Below are 25,344 nucleotides of genomic sequence, written 5' to 3'. Positions count from 1 at the left end.
GTGGTTTTACGCAATGTAAAGGGTTAGTGTTACGGTTAATTTGAGGTTAGGTTTAGAGAAAAAATTAGGACTAGACATTGGGTAAGAGCAAGGAAACGCCTCTTTTTGCAGGATCACCCACAAGCCTTTGGACTGATACTGCTGTTTTTTCTACTCTGAAGATGCACGGACGCCTGCTAATCAGATCTCAGTGACAGTGCTCTGACCCTTAAAATGTGTGTCTCTGATTGGCTCACACACAATTGGCATACGTTAACTTACTTATATACAACCACTAATGTAGGCCAGTCGAGCCTTAAGGCAGGGTGCAGTATATTAAAAAGTGGTACATGTTATTATATGTCTTAACTGTAAAAACACCAAATTGTTGTTTCTGCTGCAGAAAGGCTAGTAGCCCTCTGGGTGAGTACCTGGTTGGTCAATGACAACTTACTTGCGCTAAATTATGAATGGGAGTACTAAAGTTGGCCGACAAGGTTTCAAAAGAATTGTTACATTATACCAGACTTGATGACCAAGTCAAATAAATTTAATGCAACATTTAAGTAAATGTCAACTTTAGAAAGTTGTCACTATGTCTTCCAAGTGTTACAGTGACCTTTTAAAGTTGCTGGGTCTGAAATAGCCTTCTACCCTCCTGGGGAGAGGTGTGAATGGCTCTCGGGAAGGTAAACAAAGGGCTTGCAATTGGAAAGTGGAAGTAGACAATCTTTGAGTTGGTTTATTGTTGTAAACAGGAAACATGAGCATACAAGTGTAGAGGGCTCAAGGTTGGTAGCTCCAACTGCCTGTAAAGTAATTCCTGCTCCTGGCCCAAACATTCTAAACAAGTAATGCATGGAATACATTGACATGTACAAAGTGACATTCCAACACATTTATATAAATAAAGTTGTACAAAGTGACATTCCAACACATTTATATAAATGAAGTGCACTGAGAAATGATGCACAGACACCACAAGAGGTGTTACCGCTTCCTTTAAAGAAGGCCAAAGAGGGTCTTTGCTCAAAAGACAAGCTTTAATGGGGAAGCTGCCTTTGAAGGGTAAATGGCGGACATTTATGATAGGTGCTGCCCTTTTGTTCCGGTAGACAGGTTGGTGCTGGGGACAGGGGAAGGGGAAACAGTTGCCAAAACAGTTTTCCTGTGAGCGTGTAGTCCTTGGGTATCCAGACCTCTATGGCAGACTACCAAGCTCCACACACCAAGAGAAGGGTTCTGCTCTGTTCAGAGTGGGAAGACTATTGCATTCTGGGATACCTTGATAACGAACTATGCAGGAAGTCGTCATCAGGTAGGAGGGGGCCTACTAGCCCATTTGCTGGTAGTCGCTGCATCCCTTGAGGGCAAGTCCTTGGCATTAAAGTACCAACCCTGGCAACCAGATCTCAGATCATGTCTGCACTGGAGAGAGGACTGAAGAACTACCCTGGACCTGGCAAAGAGAGGCTGCACCACAGACTGGATTGCACCTGCCGATCCCTGGGCTAGCAAAGAGAAGACTATGCATGTGGTGCCCTGGTCGAAAAAAAGTAATCCCGAATCCCAGACAGATCAATTGACTCTAAGAGTCAGTTGGCTGACTTTCTGTTACGGCTCCAGGGCCACAAAAGCTGAAGAACTCTGCCTTGGCTGGACTTCAAGTGGGCTTCAAGGGACAGCAAACCCTGTGGCCAAAGTTGCCCCCAGTGTTCATGGAGTGAGAGGTGGGCCCAGGAGGGCCCCCATTACCGGACCAGCATCCTTTGCATCTTTATTCTTTAAGCATTTTATCGTGATGAAGGAGATGACTCGAATATCTGAAGAGGTAAGTTCATTAACAGGAGCCACCAGCCACCTCCTGACAGCACGGCTGTCCCCACCAACTGATTTAGAACATTCACAAAGCCTCACCAACATTCCAAACCCTCTATGTTCTACATCATAAAAAACTCCTATAACGTTCCACTGTCATATCTAAATACCACATTACTTTTCCCCTTTGAATGAAAAACAGATGAGGAAAAAACTAGATTCACAGTCTATAAAAAATGGATACTAAAACATCTTAATTAGCGTAATGCAATATAAAACTATTGATATTTAATGCAGGAACTGCTGCTAGTAAAATACAAAATAATATATAAAACAATAAAATAAACATAAATTGAATATCTAACTTGGACTCTGCATAAATACTTTTGGTTGAAATATACAGCAATCGTGCAGATACACAGTTTTATACATGAGCAACATTAATCACTTCACAACTATAAAATACTTAAAACAAATTCCACTCATGAACCACAGTTCACTTTCTAACTCGTAGCAGGCTTTTTCTATTTCTGGTACTTCTGTAACACTTTTCGCCCTAAGTGGGATGGGTATGCCCAGACGTGGGTCCCTTGCTCACTGTGCCACTGGATTCAAGCCAGCCTGGCTGAAGAAGGGTGACATACCCTAAAACCGGTCCCAGGATGCTTGTTTCCGGTCCAGGGAGGACCTGGCCTGGCAGTTCGGTCTGGACTGTTCCCATGGGGCACATGATCAAGACTGATTTGCATATAGCTGGGTCCAAACTGGGGTGGCGTAGTGAGCAAGAGAATGATGGATTTAACCCAGATCCTTTGACTGGGGGAAAATGTCTGCATTGTCAGCATTCCGTCCATCATTTGTTTGTTGATTTAGCATTAGCCACATTACATTTAACTCTGTCATCAAACGTATCGATATGCACTCCAAATTCTACCCACCTGCTCATCCAAATAGGACAAATCTTTGTGGCTGTCTGTCTTCCCCTCAATAGTTTGAAAGGTGACACCTGATTAATAGAATGTGGACTTGTGCAATCAAACCATAACATGGAATGTCCCACATTCAGATCAACACATCTATTGTCCATGGCCCATTGTAAACACTGAGTTAACACCTTGTTCATGTGCACAGCCTGGCTATTTGTTTGTGGATGAGAGAGTGACGTCCTAAGATGCTTCATGTCACCTGCTTGAAGAAACTACTTCACGTCCCTAATCTCAAACTGAACGCCACTGTCTGATATCAGAAACCTGGGATAACCCTCACTGATACATAATTATATATTAAATAAAATTAATTTAAAAATTCAAAACCTGCTTCAGTACTTGGTTCAGGTATGAATTTCACCTCAGGTCACTTAGAAAAAAACCCACACTACTACCAAAGCATAATGAGGATAGCTTGGTAAACTGTAGAAAGGGCCAACCAAATCAAAACCAATTTTCTCCCAGGCTTTAGCGAGGCACTCAATCGGCTGCAATGGAAGTTTTCTGACTACCAAATCCTATTCAGCTTTAGAACACATATTTCCACAAACTGGTCAATTTCCCTATCCATGGATGGCCACCACAACGTCTAATGGACCCCGCGATTAGTAAAGGTCTTCATCAAATGGCCCATTCTGATTAACCTAAATTTGATCTCTTCTGGGGTAACTAAATTATCCCCTCTCAACAGGAGACCATCTTCTATAGCTCACTCGTCATGTATTTTCCAAAAGAGATGATATAAGGGACCTCTTCATTGACCATTCCGTTTTCACCTAGGACATAATTACATTCAGGACTTCATCTTGATCCAGCTTGGATCTCCACTCATGCTCAGACATGGCACACAATTCTTACAAGTCCATCGCAGCGATAAAACAATCTTCATCAACACCCTCCGACATATCAGGATTACCATCAGCAGCTGAAACCTTGACAAAAAATCTACTCAAGCATTCTTGGCACCTTTGATGTGTTCTATGCCAAATTGCTATTGCAATTATTTGGCTGTGCTTCTGGCGAATCTAGTGATTTATCTTCTCTCCAGAAAGAATGGTTACTAATAATTTATGGTCAGCTACAATTGTAAACCTGCATCCCACACAAATGATTTACATTTTTGAATTTCCCACCAACAAGCTAATAACTCTTTTTCAATTGTAGAATAATGGGTTTTTGATTCCCTCAACACTCAAGATGCACAGTAAACTGTGTTTTTGTCTTTTCCACTGGATTGTGTGAGAGTGGCACCTAACCGGACATTGGAAGTATAGACCGTGATACAACATTGCAAACTTGTATCAAAAGGCTTAAACACCTTCAAGCTGGCTAATTCTTTCTTTTCCCACTCAAATGACTCTTGATATGTAGTGTCCCACATGAAAGTTGCTTTTTTCTTCAATAGTCAGGGAGAAAGCAAGAGTAGAATTCACATATACCTGTGAAACTTTTCAACCCAGACTTGCCGCTCGGTGGTCCTGCATCAATAATGGCATTAACCAAACCTGGAAAGAAAAATCAAAGGTGGTGATGGACGGAGCGTTGACAATACAAACACTCACCCCCAGTCAACTGATCTGGGTTTAATCCATCACCGTTCTTTAGCTCACTCCGCCACCCCAGTTCAGACATGGCCATATGCAAATCAGTCTGACCCTGTGCCTCATGGGAACAGTCCGGCCCGAACTGCCAAGCCATGTCTTCCCTGTACCGGAATCAAGCTTCCCAGGACCGGTTTCAGGCATTACAGCCGTCTTCAGCCGGGCTTGCTTGACTCCAGTGGCAAAGTGAGCAAGGGACTCACGTCTGAGCATACCCCGCCAACTTAGGGCGAACAAAGAAAAAACAAAGGTGGTGATGGACGGAGCGTTGACAATACAAACACTCACCCCCAGTCAACTGATCTGGGTTTAATCCATCACCGTTCTTTAGCTCACTCCGCCACCCCAGTTCAGACATGGCCATATGCAAATCAGTCTGACCCTGTGCCTCATGGGAACAGTCCAGCCCGAACTGCCAAGCCATGTCTTCCCTGGACCGGAATCAAGCTTCCCAGGACCGGTTTCTGGCATTACAGCCGTCTTCAGCCGGGCTTCCTTGACTCCAGTGGCAAAGTGAGCAAGGGACTCACGTCTGAGCATACCCTGCCAACTTAGGGCGAACAAAGAAAAACCAAAGGTGGTGATGGACGGAGCGTTGACAATACAAACACTCACCCCCAGTCAACTGATCTGGGTTTAATCCATCACCGTTCTTTAGCTCACTCCGCCACCCCATTTCAGACATGGCCATATACAAATCAGTCTGACCCTGTGCCTCATGGGAACAGTCCAGCCCGAACTGCCAAGCCATGTCTTCCCTGGACCGGAATCAAGCTTCCCAGGACCGGTTTCTGGCATTACAGCTGTCTTCAGCCGGGCTTGCTTGACTCCAGTGGCAAAGTGAGCAAGGGACTCACGTTTGAGCATACCCTGCCAACTTAGGGCGAACAAAGAAAAACCAAAGGTGGTGATGGACGGAGCGTTGACAATACAAACACTCACCCCCAGTCAACTGATCTGGGTTTAATCCATCACCGTTCTTTAGCTCACTCCGCCACCCCAGTTCAGACATGGCCATATGCAAATCAGTCTGACCCTGTGCCTCATGGGAACAGTCCAGCCCAAACTGCCAAGCCATGTCTTCCCTGGACCGGAATCAAGCTTCCCAGGACCGGTTTCTGGCATTACAGCCGTCTTCAGCCGGGCTTGCTTGACTCCAGTGGCAAAGTGAGCAAGGGACTCACGTCTGAGCATACCCTGCCAACTTAGGGTGAACAAAGAAAAAACAAAGGTGGTGATGGACGGAGCGTTGACAATACAAACACTCACCCCCAGTCAACTGATCTGGGTGTAATCCATCACCGTTCTTTAGCTCACTCCGCCACCCCAGTTCAGATATGGCCATATGCAAATCAGTCTGACCCTGTGCCTCATGGGAACAGTCCAGCCCGAATTGCCAAGCCATGTCTTCCCTGGACCGGAATCAAGCTTCCCAGGACCGGTTTCTGGCATTACAGCCGTCTTCAGCCGGGCTTGCTTGACTCCAGTGGCAAAGTGAGCAAGGGACTCACGTCTGAGCATACCCTGCCAACTTAGGTCGAACAAAGAAAAACCAAAGGTGGTGATGGACGGAGCGTTGACAATACAAACACTCACCTCCAGTCAACTGATCTGGGTTTAATCCATCACCGTTCTTTAGCTCACTCCGCCCACCCAGGGTGGTGCGGAGTGCAAAAAAACGATGGATTTAGGCCCAGATCCTTGTGCTGGGGTGAATGTATGACATTGTTCTACATTCTGTCCATCAACTGTGTTTTTTGCAATTTTCACCCCGAGTGGGCTGGGTATGCTCAGACGTGAGTCCCAGGCTCTCGACACCACTGGAGTCAAGCTATCCAGGCTGAATGAAGGCTGATAGCCAGAAACCCGTCCTTGGATGCTTGATTCCGGTCTGGGAAAGACATGGCTTGGTAGTTCGGACTGGACTGTTCCCATGAGGCACAGGGTCAGAGCTGATTTGCATATAGCCAGTGTCTAACCCAGGGTGGTGTGGAGTGCAAAAAAGACGATGGATTTAGGCCCAGATCCTTGTACTGGGGTGAATGTATGACATTGTTCTACATTCTGTCCATCAACTGTGTTTTTTGCAATTTTCACCCCGAGTGGGCTGGGTATGCTCAGACGTGAGTCCCAGGCTCTCCACACCACTGGAGTCAAGCTACCCAGGCTGAATGAAGGCTGATAGCCAGAAACCCGTCCTTGGATGCTTGATTCCGGTCTGGGAAAGACATGGCTTGGTAGTTCGGACTGGACTGTTCCCATGAGGCACATGGTCAGAGCTGATTTGCATATAGCCAGTGTCTAACCCAGGGTGGTGTGGAGTGCAAAAAAACGATGGATTTAGACCCAGATCCTTGTACTGGGGTGAATGTATGACATTGTTCTACATTCTGTCCATCAACTGTGTTTTTTGCAATTTTCACCCCGAGTGGGCTGGGTATGCTCAGACGTGAGTCCCAGGCTCTCTACACCACTGGAGTCAAGCTATCCCGGCTGAATGAAGGCTGATAGCCAGAAACCGGTCCTTGGATGCTTGATTCCGGTCTGGGAAAGACATGGCTTGGTAGTTCGGACTGGACTGTTCCCATGAGGCACAGGGTCAGAGCTGATTTGCATATAGCCAGTGTCTAACCCAGGGTGGTGTGGAGTGCAAAAAAACGATGGATTTAGGCCCAGATCCTTGTACTGGGGTGAATGTATGACATTGTTCTACATTCTGTCCATCAACTGTGTTTTTTGCAATGTTCACCCCGAGTGGGCTGGGTATGCTCAGACGTGAGTCCCAGGCTCTCCACACCACTGGAGTCAAGCTATCCAGGCTGAATGAAGGCTGATAGCCAGAAACCGGTCCTTGGATGCTTGATTCCGGTCTGGGAAAGACATGGCTTGGTAGTTCGGACTGGACTGTTCCCATGAGGCACAGGGTCAGAGCTGATTTGCATATAGCCAGTGTCTAACCCAGGGTGGTGTGGAGTGCAAAAAAACAATGGATTTAGGCCCAGATCCTTGTACTGGGGTGAATGTATGACAGTGTTCTACATTCTGTCCATCAACTGTGTTTTTTGCAATTAACCAAACCTGGCCTTGGCTCAATGCTATCGCCTGACATCACATGCCCCAGATACTCCACTCGGGCCTTGGCTATTTTATTTGTCTCAAATTTCAATAGTACTTTCTTGTGAATAGACTATAACTGGTCTAAAATGGTGTCATACTCATCTCTTGTATTTCAAAAATCAAAACACCATCCTAAAACACAATCACCCCTTTTATATCCTATAAAAGCTGATTCATGATCCTCTGAAAAAACCATGCTTCGGGGGCCAAACCAAACGGCATCTGGCAAAACCGAAATGTTTCTATCGGTGACACAAAAGCTGTAAAAAGGTTTTTACTCAGGTTCCAAAACCACCTGGTGATAAGCTAAAGCTAAATTCATATTTGAAAACCAATTTTCCCCTGCCACCTTGCTCAAAAGGTCTGTGATCCTAGGAAGGGGATGCGACGAGAGGGAGCAGGATGACCCACGTTGGCTCCAATCAAAAACGCAAGTTTATTGCCTCTTTACTGCTGAATTCAACACTTGAACTCAGTCTACGGCTCCAGCCATTTTATACATACTAATCAGGGTTTTAGGTGCTGCAATCTGATACAGGGGCATACCAAGAGCATCTTATGTTTGATGGCTATCTTCTCTATATCAATAGTCCTTAGTTGTCCTCCAGCTGTTATATGGCATGCAGTAGCACATCTTGGGTGCGGGTGGTTATTTTTCTGAATGCTGTTCAATATTGTTAACGGCATATGACTAGGTGTGACAGCGGAATTTACACCTGTTACACGGTTACCATAATGTCACTGACAGGGCCGGACTGGGAACCAAAACCAGCCCTGGCAAAGTGCTATGCTGCAAAAACAGCCCTGTAATAAAAACGGCCCCCAGGGGCCCAAAACTGTCCCCCACCCGTGCGGCCCAACGGGGGATTGCCCGGTGCCTGCTACGAACAGTCCAGCCCTGGTCACTGATCGGCCTTCCGAACATGCGCACAAGGAAACATGCAGGCAGGCTAGTGCAAAACCACTGGAGCCTTCGGAAAAAGTCACCAGTTAAAGAGAGCAGACCGTGACACAGGACACACAGCAACACTAAAGGGGAAATAAACTAGCGGGTTTCACTGGAGCCAACATACGTCGTCGATATCCTGGAAGGTCTTTCTTCCGCTCATCGCCAATAAAAGTTGTTGTACTGAAGGAGATGACTAGAATATCTGAAGAGGTATATTAATTAACAGGAGCCACCGGACACGTCGCATCAACACAGCTGCCCCACAAACTCTATTAGAACTCTCACACAGCCTCACCAACATTCCAATTCTACATCATAAAAACCCTTATAATGTTCCACTGCCTTGTCTAAACACCACATTTTCAGCAGCCTGCATCCCTTGAATCAGGGCCTCTCTATTAAAGTCTGTGGTGATTCGCCCATAGAGCCTGGAACTGGACTGGAGACTGCTACGACTGCAAGGTAACTGTCCTATCAAGGTTCATTGGCCCCTGTGACTCGCTCCCTGTTGGAGTTAGTCATCCAAAGTGAGCTGGAGTAGTCGAACACAACCTTACAAAAGTTTCCAAAAGTTTTCCAGGTAACCGTTAACTGCGGGAAACATCGTTTACAATGCACGCGTTACAAGGCGTGTCATTACAACAAATGTTTTACAACGTGAAATCCAGTACTACGCATGTCATTACATTGCATAATCCATTACAACACATTCCCCAAAGTAATGACCCAGCGGAGTTAGAATAGTAATTGCGTTGTAATGGATTATGCATTGTTTTGACATGCATTGTAATGTTGTGATGGATTTTGTAAAATGTCTATTGTAATGACACGCGTTGTAACAAGTGTGCTGTAAAGTGTCATATTCATTTACTGACGTAGTTTCCAGTGCTTGTTTGCAATTTGAATGATAAGCAATAATTTATTATTCCCTTAATAATTTATGTCTCTGTAAGCCTCCAGTGGATTTTGTTCATTTTTGTGTTTAAAAATTCATAAAAATAAAAGCTATTTATATAAATTGGTGTCTGGTTTTGTTTGTGTTGTTCTTCTCTCTTGTTCAACTGTTCTTGTACTACTAAATGCTTTGCACCTGTTCCTTTGGCAAAGCCTGACTGCTCAGAGCCACAGCTACTCAGAGTTGAGCTAAGGTTTTGCACCCAAGCCTGACTGTACCCAAGATAGGTTTGTGAGTTTATAACATGGTGAGGTCGCACAACTGCACCTTATAATAAAACACTTACCTCTCAGCAAGGGAAAACCCTTAGGCAAGGTTTAGAACAAGGGATAATCCCTCGGCGTTAGGATTGGTTTTAGGGTTTGGGTTAGGAATATATTTGAACAATGAGTGATGGAGAGGAGAAGGGTTTGTGTAAGGTTTACTGTTAGACCTAGAGTAAGAGATTCCGAAGGGTTAATTTAAGGGGTTACTGTTCTTCAAAACATATAGAAATCAATAATGATGTCTTTAGGAATAGAATGTGGGATTTACATTTAGGAAAGGAGTGTGGATTAATGAGAGATCATTTAAGGTTACAGTTAGGAGTTGGGCTAGGGGCAGGTCAAGAAGTGTGCAATATCTGAATTTCTTTTGCAAAAGTTCATTAAAATGTCATCAAATGGCACAATGTACTTGCCCTTACTTCCTGCTATCTCACAAGCAACCTGAATGTGGGGCATACATTGCTTTCAAAAGTAAGACAACATATTGGCAGGAGATTGATCCATTAGACAATGAGTCTGAATTGAGATTTGCTGGGTGGGTGTCCAATCACAAGCTTGACTATTCCATCTGCCTTACTACAAGTGCACGTGGACAGGACATCTGTCATGTGTTTGATGAGGGTCCTGTCTGTCAAACTCTAAATCAGACCCATGTCTCAAAGCTGTGATTTCATTTTTTCCAGAATACATTTCCCGATCAAGTCATTGACACACTGGAGAAAATGTCTCATATTTTCATGTCTGTAAAATTTTATAGAATTTCAGATGCATAACTTAAATGTTTCCAATTGCGGATGACGGCTGGGTTAGTTGACAGAGAGAAAGAGATGAGGTTACAGCAAAGATTCATGTTTGGAGGACAGAAATATATTGGGGAGATTCTTTTGAATAATTACAAAATGTATGCACAAGTTGTATGTATGTATGTATACTTGTAAAGCGCACTGTTACCTCCTTACGTGGCGTCCTGGCGCTGTATACCGCTGGGGAACCCGTCCTGGCTTTCCCTGTGAGAGGGCACCCCCAAGGTGAAGCCAGGCATCCCCAGCGTTGCTGGGGCCGTTGTGGAGATTAAGCAAGCTATTGCCCAGAGTTGCAGAGTGGGACCCATGGTTAGCGTAGGCACCGAGGCGAGAATTTTTGAGTCCGCGGACATTGACCCAAGACCCTGCCGCGTCAGGAAGTGAACACTGGTCCCGGACCACCCTCTGCTTCAGGGTCTGCCGCTTCTAACCAGTGAGCCACACTTCTTCTTGGTATCTTTGAATTTCAAATTGTGTACTAAAAGTTTTCAACTATTAGCTTTTCAAAGTATTCATTCAAACTTTCAACCCAGATATGACCAAACAAGGTTCTGCACTAAACCCCCTGGGGGCTGCTTGGACTACAGTCAGTTTCATCTAAGTTTCTCACTAACCTATCATTATGATTTTCCTACATTTTTAAACATAAAACCACATAGTTTGAATTGACTGTTTTGGTTTCCTCATTAACATAAATATAAGTTTGGCAGCAGGATCTGGAAGCCATGGAAGAATGAATCTGCCTCAGCCTGAAAGCGGCTTTTCTGATGTCTCCCTAGAAGCCACTCCGCGGCAATCTAGGGGTCCTAAATCAGTAATACCGCAAACTGCACCGTCGCCAGGTCTAATGAAAACAGAGTCAATAATAAAGGAATACCCTGAAATTAGGGATCTGTAACTACTAAAGGAAGCTTGGCATATACTCAGCCATGACATGCATTTTCCATACATTTCTTTTCATGTGAAGAACAGGGAACGTTCTACGGAACTCTTTCCGATGATCAGTTTCAGCTGGGAGCATGAGCTCATTCTGGATCAATGAGCCAAATATATCATTCAACCCAATTGATTAGGCTTGCCAATAGCCTTGGCATCTTCCTCCTCACACAAACAGCAGCCATTTACTTCCTGGAGATGGAATTTAATGGTGGCCAGCTCAATGTTTCTTGAGTTTGTGAAACTTAAGAGGTATTGTAAGCGGTGTTTTCCTAGTTTTATATCAACCAAAATTAAATTTTGAATGTTGCTCCTATTCCTTTGCTGGAAACTTCCAAACCGGGCTCTTCGACAGACCCCCTCCTTGATGGACTGGAACCTGTACCCCCCTCCCCCCAGTGCCTTGAGACCCTTACGGGTGAGTAGTCACTCTTAACAAACACCTGATTGGTTGATTGAAACTGCTGACTTGACTTGAAACTTGGAGCATAAGTTCTCAAGCACTGATTGGGGGACGGATTCACAAATGGAAGGGTGAAGAAGGTAGAACTCGGACCCCTTAGGGGGAGTTCACTATTTTGGAACTTACAAAGAACTGAAAACGTTCTGCATCCCTCTCTCCCCTCTTGCTTGCCTTCCTTCCTGTCATCTGTCTCGTTGCATTTATCCCCATCTGGCCCACTCCACAGCTCTATTAAGCTACGGTTTTATCAAGGGAGTTCACAGCCTGGCATACCAGCACCCAGCTTGCCTTGTGCACTGTGGTTAAAAGCAGTGCATAATAGCACTCACTTCAGTTGAAAGTCTTCAGTATATACCATTGTTGGGGCACTCGCTGCTGGGTATCTCTAGACACGTGTCTCAGGATATTTGCCTTTCTTCAGTAGAGAGTAACACCAACAATGTGAGGTTGCTAGCAATGCTTCTCTCAGTTTTTTCAGGTTTCTCTACCACTTCTTGAGCGGAGGTGCATACCATTGAGCTGGTCAGACTGATATCTCAGCAGGGAGCCACTAAAACAAGGAGGGGACACACTGCCTGGCACACCAGCACACAATTTATCAAAATGCATTGTGGTAAATGCAGTGCATAATAACACTCACTTTAGTGAAAAGCCTTCAGCATGCACCACTGTTGGTCCAGCCACTGTTGGGTATCGCTAGACACGTGTTTCAGGAAATCTGTCCTTCTTCAGTAGAGAGTAACTCCTTAAGTATGGGTCTCTGGCGTGCGAGTGCGTCCCAAAGAGTAGGATTGACTGCACCACCACATATAAACTGTAACTCTCTACTAAGAAAGGAGAATGTAAGCAGGACCGAGGAAACAGAGGAGACAGTTAACTTTGGTAACTGCGGCTTTATTGGTTTTAACAGTTTCTTTATCCTGGGACGGGGTTTGTAGTATGGAAGCGAAACCTCTTGTTCCTTCTCAGGGGACCCGCTCCCTCTTAGGACTCGCCGTCGTCTCTCCAGGGTGTCTCGAGCTCGTGGGCCAACACAAACAAACAAACAAAGAGAAGAGCTATTTAGAATGAGGTGCAAATATTTATAGTGTGCAAGGGAAGGGTGTGAGGAGTCACTCGGTGCAGCAGAACTCTGGGTTATTCGGGTGCCGGTAGTGCTCAGGAAGGGTAGTGCGAGGGACGTCGGTGGTTGTCAGGGCGGCTTTAAACCTTTCCTCCCAGTCCAGCCCGCGATACGAGAACGTACCTGTGTTAGCCACACTTCTCCTGAAGTGTGACTGGGCGGTGCGTGGTGTCGTTGGCCCCCTGGCTCTGGTAGACTTCGGGTTGGTATCTCCTGGCGTCCTCCTCCGCTCTCCGGGCTCGGTGTCCTCGGTTCCTCCACGGCTTCTTTTTTCCTCCTCGGCACGCTTGTCTCCTCTGCTGCTGTAATCTCGCCTCCTCCGGGTGAAAAACACACCTCTCGTGTCCGACTTCCGGGATTTTCAGTGTCCGCGTCTGTGACGTCATCTAAGGGGCCGGCATCTCCCGAGAATTCGGCCCAGTTAAAGAAACAGGGTCCCGTCTCGGCCTCCGGCAGGCAGAATGGGGAACTGACGTGGCTCCAGGCTTCCGGTTGCTATGGGGAGAGAGACGATGAGGAGCTTTTGGTAAGTCCGGAGGGTACCGGAGTATTCTGTTGTTCAAGTAGGCTTAAGAATTTGCACACTTTGTGCACCTTTGTTGGATTTAGGTGAGCAATCTCTGTAGTGATCCAGGCCAATAAATTTCAACTTAAAACACTTTTCCAAAGTGTGAGTCAGAGAGTAAATTGTCCAATCCGAAATCCTACGCATTCTCCATTAAGTAGTGGTGTGCAGATCTTTGCACGTGGAGATGCAGTTATGATGACAGGTTTTCTACTATGGGGGAGGGGTTTAGTAGATGTAACAACGAGCAGAGGGAAAGGGAGCTTTTCATGAGAGGGCAGCGTTTGCCCAGCATTTCCAACTCCTACATACATTTCTAACTTTACGCCTGGGACACAGAGGCTTAACGCTTTAGTTGTGTTTAATTTCCTGTTTGATGAAAAAGATGAAAATGAAAATAGGACTAAAATTCCACATTCCCCCTCACCTCACTCGTGCTGGTGTTCTGCAGTGCAGATTTCACCCACAGATGTCAGCTGCGACAATCACACAGTGAAAGGCCAATCACACAGCGAAAGGCCAATCACACAGTGAAACGACAATCACACAGTACAACGACAATCACACAGTGAAACGACAATCACACAGTGAAACGACAATCACACAGTGAAACGACAATCACACAGTTAAACGACAATTACACAGTGAAACGACAATCACACAGTGAAACGACAATCACACAGTGAAACGTCCATAAAACAGTGAGCCGCAGGGTGTCGGCAGCAGCTGTTCCCATGAACTCAGGGGGTTTGCCACAGGTTTGTAAATCTGGCCCAAGTCCTTAAACGCAGCACGTTGCACCAGACTGACAGGCATTCCAAGCGTGAGCCACTAAACATCTCTGAGCTTGCAACGGGCGCTTGTAAAAAGAATGCCGCCTAGGACTGTAAATGATTAACTTTATAGGGCAGAACATTCACCTACTGTGTTTGTACTGCCTCTCAGGGCACCTGCAATAACAAGGAAGCAACGCATTAAAAGTGACCTCCTGAAGGAAGAGAGACATTCAACAGAAATGCTTGATGTGATTTATTGCAAACAAGTCACGTTTAACCGCAGGAAACATCCCTATTAACACACAGGCTGGTGTGGGCAGCGCTAGCACGTGTTACACGTAATATCTGCCTCACTGCCTGCGCCCTTGGCTGAGACAGTTCATATCAACCAGCACTGGACAGCCTGTGTTGGAAAGAAATTGAAAACCAGCTGAAACAAACCACTCTAAGCGGTTGGGGAGATTTCTTGATCAAATCTTTGAGGGGGTTAGGAATTCGATCGACATGGGATTCTATCCCAGACAGAACCAGCTTTGACAAAATAACAAATAATGCAGCTAAATGGAAATCCTTTCTGGAAGACAAATCTATAATCTCCAAACGTCGACATGGGTGGACAGTGATTAATTCATACTCCTAGATAAAGTCCCAGCCTTATTTAGAAAGTCACTTTAACATGACACTAAAGCAGAGATATATAGAACATCGGCTGGGCTTACACCTCTCGAAGGATCTGCAACCATCCTGGAAAGGCAGCCACACGGACCTCATTGTCACCTATGTGGTTACCAAAACAAAATGCTACCCCACCTGCTATGCGTTTGCCCAGCCCTTATGGACCTAAGGAGACGGCTTTTAAAAGAAATTTTTAATAAGCTGAACATTCGTACATGCAGGCAAGCCGTAATTCGATGGCTGGAGGGATCGTCTCCCATGTTGGCTTGTAGGGGGGTCAAATACATGAGAAAAGTACAATCTCTCCTACGACAAGCGGAACTTGGGGAAACAAGTAAAGTTGAAAATGGCAAACTCAACGCTTGATAGATAAATTTTAGCAGAGTGAAAACACATCACTGAAGAGCATGAAAAATGGACTTATTTGAGACGACCAGTTAAAAAAAGAAGAAAAGAAAAAAAAAATTTTACGGACTCGCCAAACTCAGCATTGTATAAAATAAGCCTTCCAAATGAACTCTATGATTTTAAGCACACGATAATGGGTAAAAGTTACGAGATGAAATGCCTCACGCCATACGTATTATAAAGTGTGTGAACATTTTAATGAATAGTTTTCTACTGTATTTTGTAATAATTTTAAATAATTGGAAACAATACATCTTTTGACTTGACTTGACATCAACCAGCACATGTGTGTGCAATGCCATATCACAGATGTGTTTATAGACAAGTGATTTCAATGTGTGCCACTAAAACATTTGGCTCTCTCCATATTCAAAACGTGAGAGTTATAGCAAGACCGACTCATCTTATCATCCTTCTGATGTCGGTAAATTCAGTACCACTCAACTGGGTAATAATAACATTGGTCATTTACAGCGCTTAGAAAAAACTGAAGTGTGGTAGAATAGATGAGTTTTATGCATAAAAATAAAAAAGAACACGATGAGGAAGCCCGGTTACTAGTAGGACAGTTGCTTCTCTTTTACAGTTGTTGTAACATGCAAATATGTGAGGCTGATTCTCATGTCAGTTTTCCTGTACTTTGGTACCAGTTTGTAGTATCCTGGCCCGACATGTGCAATGCTGTGTCAGTAGAACCCTGCATCAGTGATGCAATATGGAATGTTGGGAGCAGTAAATGTCAGTTAGATTGGAGCTGAGTGCCTGGTTAGGTGCTCCTGGTGGGGCTATTATCCTGTTACTTCTTATCTACTAATAAACACCACCTATATGCATCTGGTCTGGTATCCTGTGTCTTCCTATCTACACCTGGACCTGTGGGACAAGCCCACTACACAGTTTGACCTTTGCACTGTAGAAATAAGCCTGTCGATGTTGATTTGTTAGTGCAGTTGTTCAAACTAAACATGTCTTATTGAGTCACATTTATTTTCACTAATGTTAAAATAAACCACCACACCTCAGGACGCCAAACATCCAACATACATTTAATGCAAAAATAGTGAGCAGCAAAACAAATAAAGGGACAGTTGTCATTTCAATCAACTAGAGCTCTCGACCAAAACGGCCAGCTGAAGCGTATAATGTTAAATTGCATGCAGAATTGATGGTTTGTGAACTTTCCCCCTTCATACAATTCTATGGAGCATAAACACACAAGAGAAACGTGTCAATTTTAGCAAAATGTACTTAAGGGACAGATGGCAGGAATTTCTCACAAAGAAAATGCAAGGTATTCTTGAAACAGAGAGACAATACATGAACAGATTGCTGACTTCATTAATTTCCTAAGATTATGGTTTTGGTTGCTGACATCAAAGGGATGCTACACTCTACAACAAGATGCAGGAAATGTGCTAATGTACGACCTCAAATAAAATGGCTTCTAGGCCTATTTGAGTCATGAGACCAAGCAACATATTGAGGCAAAAAGACACTACAAATGAAAGTAAAATAATATCCATATTTGATTATAAAACAGATCAGTACACACTGTGATATACAGGTGCCAGGGAGCATTATGGTTAAAGCAAAACGAATACAACATGATATTTTAGTAGGTGGAATGGAATAAATAAATATTTGATAGTTATTAATAGGAACTGAGTATCTATGGTGAGGTCAGAGTTTCAATTGAATTTCTTTTTATTATTTTCTTAATAACTTCGGCACCATTTGATGAATTTACATATTTAAAAAGCCTGACCTATAACTTGCACCCCCACCATGCATTGCTTATGACCTCACATATGACATCATCTTGACATGTTTTATGATATCATTTATAACACCACTAATGACATCTCAAAGTACATCACTGATGACATCAGTCAATGAGTCTGCTATTTAGTTTTATAGTGGCAGGTAAGTACCATATTACTTTTCTACCTAATTTTGTACAGCCTGTGTACAGCTAATGGATATAAATGTTTACAAAACGCATTTGCTGCTAATGCATCGTAGGTGTTTTGAGGTATTGAAGACGTTATAAATCATTGTATTGAAGAGCAACTCTGTGTGCAAGTGACAGTTGATGACTTGTGTTCATTATGTTCCACATAGGTTTTTTGGTACTGCATAAAAGGTTTTCAACAGGTGTAAGATTCTACGTAGTAGATACTAACTTTTGTGAGCAGCCTAGAGTTATTGGACATAATTGTGTAAGCATGACAATTTCTACACACCTTAGAATACTGTGTGCACTTGGTGCTAACCTGTGTACATTTGCTTGTTTTGCTTGAGAGGCACCGGCTATCTGAATAGTTTTCATGGCAGTATAAAGGGTGCAGGTAGTAGGATGTTTACCACTGTCAGATCTTGCTTATTTTGAGCAAATAGTGTATTTTGTGATAACTGTTGCATAGAGCGTACACTGTGCTTCATAGATACTTTTTAATACTCTGTGGTGTGTTTCCTATGAATCTTTCATTGTTTGCAAACAGTGAGGTATAAACTTCTCTAGTCGCTATTTTTAGGAACTTGGCTTTCTCTGAATAGTTGTATACAGACTGAACACTCTACTCAATGAGGTTTTTCTATGTATCTGTGGTTGTTTATTAAAGGGAACTATGGTAGCTTTAAAGTGTATGGTATAGGGTCAATGTTGCACTTAATGCATGGAGAAACCTAGGAGAACACCTAGGAGAGCTGTGTCTGTGTGCCTAGTAGGGCTTGTGCATGGACTGGCCTCTACTTTGAGATATCTCTCGCTCTCTGTCTCTCAGATGGCAGCTGTTCATAGGGTGTGTGGATGGACTTGCCTCTCCTTTGAGACCTGACTTCAATCAATCAATCAATCAAGAAACTTGTATAGTGCACTACTCACCCAGAGGGTTTCAAGGCGCTTGGGAGGGGGGGGGGGGCGCTACTGCTCGAACAGCCAGGTCTTGAGTTGCTTCCTGAAGGAGAGGTGGTCTTGGGTCAGACGGAGGTGGATGGGGAGGGAGTTCCAGGTCTTGGCTGCCAGGTAGAAGGATCTTCCTCCCGTGGAGGCTCTTCGGATGCGTGGAACGGCGGCGAGGGCGTGGCTGGTCGATCGTAGCTGGCGGGTGGGAGTGTAGAAGGTCAGGCGATTGTTGAGGTACTTGCGGCCCAGGTCGTGGAGGGCCTTGTGTGCGTGGGTGAGGAGTCAGAACGTAATTCTCTTGCTGACGGGGAGCCAGTGCAGGTCTCTCAGGTGTCCGGAGATTTGGCTGTGTCGGGGGATGTCCAGGATGAGTCGTGCGGGGGCGTTCTGGATGCGTTGGAGTCTTTTCTGTAGTTTTGCTGTGGTTCCGGTGTAGAGGGTGTTTCCGTAGTCCAGTCGGCTGGTGACGAGTGCCTGGGTGACCGTCTTCCTGGTTTCGGTGGGGATCCTTCGGAAGATCTTTCGGAGCATGCGTAGGATGTTGAAACATGACGATGAGACGGCGTTGACTTGTCTGGTCATCGAGAGGGAGGAGTCCAGGATGAAGCCCAGGTTGCCTGCGTGGTCCGTTGGTTTGGGTGCGCTGCCCAGGGCAGGGGGCCACCAGGAGTCGTCCCAGGCAGAGGGTGATGATCCAAGGATGAGGACTTCCGTCTTGTCTGAATTCAGTTTCAGACGGCTGTTCATCATCCACAGATGATGCGTGTGCGTAATGCAGTGTAAGGGGAGCAACGAGCCTCTCCTTTGAGATAGATATATATATCTCTATATCTCTATCTCTCTCTCTCTTTCTCTCTCTCTCTCTCTCTCTCTCTCTCGCTCTCTCTCTCACTCTCTCTCTCACTCACTCACACTCTCACTCTCACTCTCACTCTCTCTCTCTCTCTCATGGCAGGTGTTCATAGGGTGTGTGGATGGACTTGCCTCTCCTTTGAGACCTGTCTCCCAGATGATGCGTGTGCGTAATGCAGTGTATGGGGAGTAACGGGCCTCTCCTTTGAGACCTCTCTCTCAAATGACGGGAGCGCATAGTAATGCATGGGAGAGAAGAGCCTCGGTTGTGAGACCTCTCCCTCAGATGGATGGTGTGCCTAATATGGTGTGGGAAAGGACTGGCCTCTCTTTTCAGACCTCTCTCTCAGATGACGGGACTGCATAGTAGTTTGTAGGGAGGAACTGGTCTCTACTTTAAGGCCTCTCCCTCAAAAGACGGGTGTGCATGGTAGGGTATGTGGATGGAATGGCATTTCTGCCTAGACCTCTCTTTCAGATGACAGGTGTGTGGATCGGGTGGCCCCTCTTTTCAGATCTCTCTCTCAGATGACGGGTGTGCATAGTAGGATGTGTGGATGGAATGGCCCCTCCTTTGAGATCCGTCTTTCTGATGACGGGTATTTGTGTGGGAAGGGACTGGCCTCTCCTTTCAGACCCCTCTCTAAGATGACACGTGTACGCAGTAGTGTGTGGGGAGGGAGTAACCTCTCCACATACTACCTCTCTTTTGGATGAAAGGTGTGCCATAGTAGGGCGTGTAGAGGGACTGGCCTCTCTGCCGAGACCCCTCTCTTTGATGGGGGGTGTGCATAGTAGGGTGTGGAAAGAGCCTTAACTCTATTCACAACTCTACTTAACCCCTTCGATGCTTGTGACGGAACGGTTCCGTCACGAGCGCCGGTTGGGCTGTGCTTATGACGGAACCGTTCCGTCACGTCCGTTTTTTAGAACCTTCAGCACAGCGCGAAAATTCGCGCGGCGCTGAAGGTGTTAAACTGATGGGCATAAATATTAGGCTCTGATAAACGCCATCTCCACTAAGACTCCTTCATACAGTGACATCTGTGCATGCCAGAGCGTATTCAAAGATGTCCTACTCCTTCCTATTTTTTACAATCCCACAAGAGTCTTGCAAGATCTTAACATTTGTACACATCACTTTTCCCACAGGTGAATGTAGGCTCGCCTGTAATCTGTACAAAATTTGCAGGACAAGGATTGCGGCTTCGCACACCCCCATTTTAAGGTGACTCTGGCAATATTCCGGCAGGCACACATAACTCTGACATTCAGAGGCCTGCACAGCTTGTACATACATCTGTTTGCAATAATCCTCTTCTCCAGTTCTCAAGCATTAAAGCATTATCTGCCCTGGCAACTCGAGCAGTGACTATCACCCTGAGGCATGTGCAGTACAAAGCTAGGAGAATCCTGCACACGTACATCACCACTTCCAAGACAACAGACATAGCTGATTTCAAAGTTCTTAGCAAAAAAACATAATTCAATGTAAAAATAAGAATTATCTCACCGCCCAGGTTTTTGTCAGTCGAAAAATGGGAGCGCTCTGCAGTGCTGACACCACGGACATAAGGGAATGGAGGTTGCTTAGTTCTAGAAGTTTCTGAAAAAAATAAAAGATAACATTGTAAAAGAAGAGGCAAAAACTGTGCTGCACATAAATGTAAAACCTTTCAAGAATGGGGTCAAGACAAAGAATACGTAAAAAGCAAGACTTAATATTTAAGCATCATTAAATCAACATTTGCAATTTATTGGGGTCAGGCAGACAGAAGCCCATATCCCTGATTGACTGGGCTTGGAGACAAATAAGCATTCTGCTTTCGATTTGTTTTAGTATTAAGAATCAAGAACGGAAATGGAATACACAAGTTTATTAAACTTTTAGAAAACTTAAACTAGTGCTTATAGGAGAGGTTTGTGAACTGCAACATTACAAAGCATAAGCAAAGAGGTACGAATTTTTGTCAATCTAGTCCAAACTCCAGAATCTAAAAGCAAAGCTGGTTTTAAAATTTTGATTGGGGTAGTATAACATTTTTTGAGTAGGATTTATAAAAAAATAAATAAACCCAATGAAATTGAGCATGGCACTTGCAACACCGGAAGTGAGCGTGACAAGTATTAAATCAAAGTGTCATCAAAACTGGTATGTCAAAGAGGCAGCTCATCCATTGTTGCTATTGCAACACCACCCCGTTGCCCAGAATAAAGGAGTGGCAATGGGTGCATGGGGTGCCTGTGCCCAGCTTATCACCTTGCCTCTCAGGTTGGACCAAGTGTGCAAGATAGCTCAGTGTGTTAAACACTAGGGGTCTGATTCCAACAGAGATGCAACATGATCGATAATAAATTCCACTCCAAGATTCGCTGAGTCATGATTGGTGGGGATTAGACCTGGAAATCATGAAAAACAACAAATCAGGTGGACTTTACACATCTGTGAACGTAGGGTCAGGGCCATGAGTCCAGGGAGGGTCTCTGCATACTGTGCTGAACACCCACAGATCTGCTCAATGTGGACATACAAACACATTTTGCAGGGAGTTTCACTGGAAATGCAGATAACTATTCGAAGGCAAGAGTAAGATCCTTTCCACGGTGAGAAAGGGATGAATTGTGAAAGAAAAAGGGTTTCTCCGCAGGGAAAAATATTTTTACTATAGTGGGAAAAAGTACAAAGTGCTAATGCACTATTCTGCACCACGTACCCATGCACCATTCTTTTCGGTCGAAATTCCACGCGTACACTCTGTACATAAGACTATCTACAAGCCTTGCAGATTTTATGATGTCCCTGCATAATTCCTTGTGAAACCTAAAAAACGTTCACATCTTCTCCAAAGGTAGTAGTAGCCCAACTGAAGAACATTTTGGTCTTTGACAACCTGGACATTGTGCATTCGGTGCTCTGTGTAAGCTGAAGTTCACGAGTTCGAACCCTTGCACAGCTAACTCATTCATCCATTCATTCATTCATTCATTCATTCATTCATTCATTCATCAGTAAACTATTTTCCCTTGAGTTGGGCAACATGAATATCTGTGATTTACAGAGCTGCAAAATATCAAAAAACTTAGCGCGCTACATGGTCCACAGGCTATTCTCCTTCTGATAGACAGTGCGTTGATGAAGAATTCATTTGTCAGCTGAGTCATTGGCATCAATTTACCACATAAAACTGGTTTATTAAACTCCAATCTCTGAAAGTGCAAAGGGCTTGCCTGGAGCTGGCCTTGGTGGCCATGGACATAGCTACATATGGTATATTTATAAACAGTTATCCTGTATCCGATAGGATTTGCTAACTCCTATACTTAGTCACCATTGCGGTGTTAGGACCGCTTCCCCGTTGCCTTGAGTTTTCATCTTGTTTCTTTATGCTCTGTGGTTGGTAGTTTGACGATGATTGGCTGGTACCTGACATTTACTTCATGGTTCTGTGTGATTTGGTTATTGGTCTTCGCTGGTGATGGGACCTCACTCAGCAACGACGACCATGTCAACAGGAGACGTTGAGTGATGGTAGCTTGGCAACTGGATCCACACCCCACTTGGAACTGGCTCTGGATGTCATGAGCATCTATCTGTAATTGTAGGTCACATTTTCTGTTGGGCGTGGCTGGTCATTCACATACCCTGACCAGCTGATCCCTGTGGGATGACGCCTACTGTTCCATAAGAGCTTTCAAGAGTGAAGTCAAATTTTACCTGTCCAACAGGAAAGAAGATTACTCACATATGGTCATTGCCTTCACTGTTACCCTCCATTTGAAGCATTCATTTCTGATCATGTTACAAAGGTGGTCATGTCAGAAACAAGCATGCCGAATGCCAGTGACTGTCAGGGAAGGAGAAGTCTTCAAGGAATGACAGGATCAGATTGATGATGTTGGGGGAATTTCATGTCACTCATTTTATTTCTACTTACCTTCATTCAACACCAAGAGCACAAGCCTGAGGAAGAGGGTAGCCGGGACCATAGACAAGATGTCAGCCCCAGAGTTTGGGCTTCCATCTAAGATGTTTAGCCGGGCGTACGCATGTATGTTAATGGATATTTCCCTTGACCTGCCCGTCAAAGTACTCATTTAAAATATGCTAATGTGAAGGGCTGGTGAGGTAATTGGATATTGATAGTTTACATCATTTTAGCACTGTTAGACCTGGCATCTTTGGCTTGGTTTCCCACTATCTTTTTGCCTCTACCTCCTGTATTTTTGATGCTGTGCTGGATTTCGTTTTTGCTGGTTTAGATGCTTTGGACACTCTGCCACTGCTGATCAGTGCCAGAGTGTAAGTGCTCCCTATGTAAATTGTTATTCTGATTGGATATACATGTTTGGTATATTTGTATCGCCATGAAGTCCCTAGTAAAGTGCACTGGGTGTGCCAGGGCTGGGGATGACAGATGCTACTAGTGGGCCTGCAGCACTGATTGTGCCACCCACATAAGTAGCCCTAAAATGGTGTCTCAGGCCTGCCACTGCGATGCCTGTGTGCAGTTTAGAAACTGCCATGTCCTCCTGGTCAGTGTCCCCACTGACCAGGCCAAACCCTTCCCTTTTTGTGCACATCAGTCACCACTATGGAAGGCCCAAGGTACCCACCTGGGCAGGGTGCAGTGCTCTGATAGTGAATGGCAGTCATTTTAGTTTTTCACTATTGTAAGGCTATCTTGCTCCAGAGATTAACATGGGGGATGCTGGGTACAGTGGTTAACAGCATTTCTTCCCATAGGAACAAAATAGGACATAAGTATCTAGTATCCCTGAACTCAGAATTTAATAACACATCTTTTAGGAAAGGTTGTTTTTAAATCCTGTGTTTGAGAACAGCACTTTTAGAAAGTTGCTGTTCTCTTGTCTGACCCTTCTGTGTGCCTTGGTTTGCTTGTGTATTGACTGTCTGGTTTGAGAGTGACAGGGGCTGGGGATGCCCCAGGAGGCTGGCTGAGTCAGCCCTAGGCTGAATGACTGCATTTGCAACTAGAGTGGTGGTTGGAGTTAGCACTTGGGCCTTAATAGGGCTGTGCCTGCCTTCCACAATGCTGGCTCCACCTCCTGCTGGGCGGCTGACGACCCTGCCCCTCACTCTGAAAGGAGAGAAGAAGCCAGCAAAACAAAGTACTCAGGAAACACCCAGACCTGGTTCAGACCGGGCTCAGGGACCACATGCACTAAGAGAACAAAGACTTTTAGGGGTATAAGTAAAGCACCCCTGACAATAGAAAATTAGATCATCCCGGAACCAAGAAGGAACCTCTGCCAAGGAGAAAGCTGACTCTGAAGAAGGAAGACTGTCCTGCTGTTGCTCTGCTGGACTGACCTGCTGTTGCTTTGCTGCCAAGGAGAAGGGAAGGACTTTGCTAGTGTGCTGTGTCCCCTGTCTTGAAGGAATCTCCAAGGCCCTGAGAAGAGCTGGCTCCCTGTTCTGAAGTCCCAGGAACAAAAGGACTTCACCCCCAGCTTCCCTGAACTCTGCTGAGAGAGTTCTGTCCTTAATAGAGTGCTTGATCCAGTTGTGGGGCCTCTGGAAGTTGTACCTGTGCTGGGAAGCTTGAAACTAAGCTTGAGAGAATTTTGCAATCGAAAAGTGTCGCATCGCTCGCTTGCGGAGCGCATCCCCGACAGTGCGAGAAGTTTCCCGCCGCTACGAAGGTCGAGATCGTCGCAGCGCCTGACGCCGCTGCCAGAGCCGTCAATCCTTCGTTTGCGGGACGCACCAGACCGGTGCGGGAAAATCGAACATCGCTGCGAGTGTCGTCGCAGAGCCTGTCGTCGCTGGGTGAGATCGCCGCACCGCTTGCTTGCGGACCGCATCACGTCGCTGCGAGCATCGTCGCAGAATCATCGCATCGAGGAGCTGCAAGAGAGAGGATCACCGCTGGACCGCGCATCGTCGCCCCGGAGATCGTCGCAGCCCCTACGAGATCGTCGCATCGTGCCTTTGTGAGAACAAACCTCCTACGCATCGGAATCCATACAAGTAGACTTCCTCCCCATACAGACCGGATTCGTCGTAACACGCCCGCTGCTGCAGCGAGGTTGTCGCATTGCCTCCCGAGGGTCTCAGGAGCAACGCATCGCTTGTTTTCCACCGCACCAGCTTCTGCTTTTGGAACTTTGTTGCAACTAAAAGGTACTGTGAGTAAACGTGACGC

At 45.2% G+C, this 25,344-nt stretch overlaps 1 protein-coding gene across 1 annotated transcript in view; it reads right to left on the bottom strand.

Annotated features, from left to right (window-relative positions):
• Positions 1-25,344, bottom strand: part of RALGPS1 (Ral GEF with PH domain and SH3 binding motif 1) — a 1,636,862-nt gene that overhangs the window by 1,116,270 nt on the left and 495,248 nt on the right. Inside the window, exon 8 of the mRNA XM_078646110.1 lies at positions 20,691-20,783. Coding sequence (XP_078502236.1) covers positions 20,691-20,783 — 93 coding nt within the window. The remainder of the gene's footprint in view (positions 1-20,690; positions 20,784-25,344) is intronic.

Source organism: Lissotriton helveticus, chromosome 5_1 (genome assembly GCF_964261635.1).
Source record: "Lissotriton helveticus chromosome 5_1, aLisHel1.1, whole genome shotgun sequence".
NCBI lineage: Eukaryota > Metazoa > Chordata > Amphibia > Caudata > Salamandridae > Lissotriton > Lissotriton helveticus.
The sequence above is the reverse complement of the archived record's forward strand: the minus strand, read 5'-3'. Positions and strand labels throughout refer to the sequence as shown.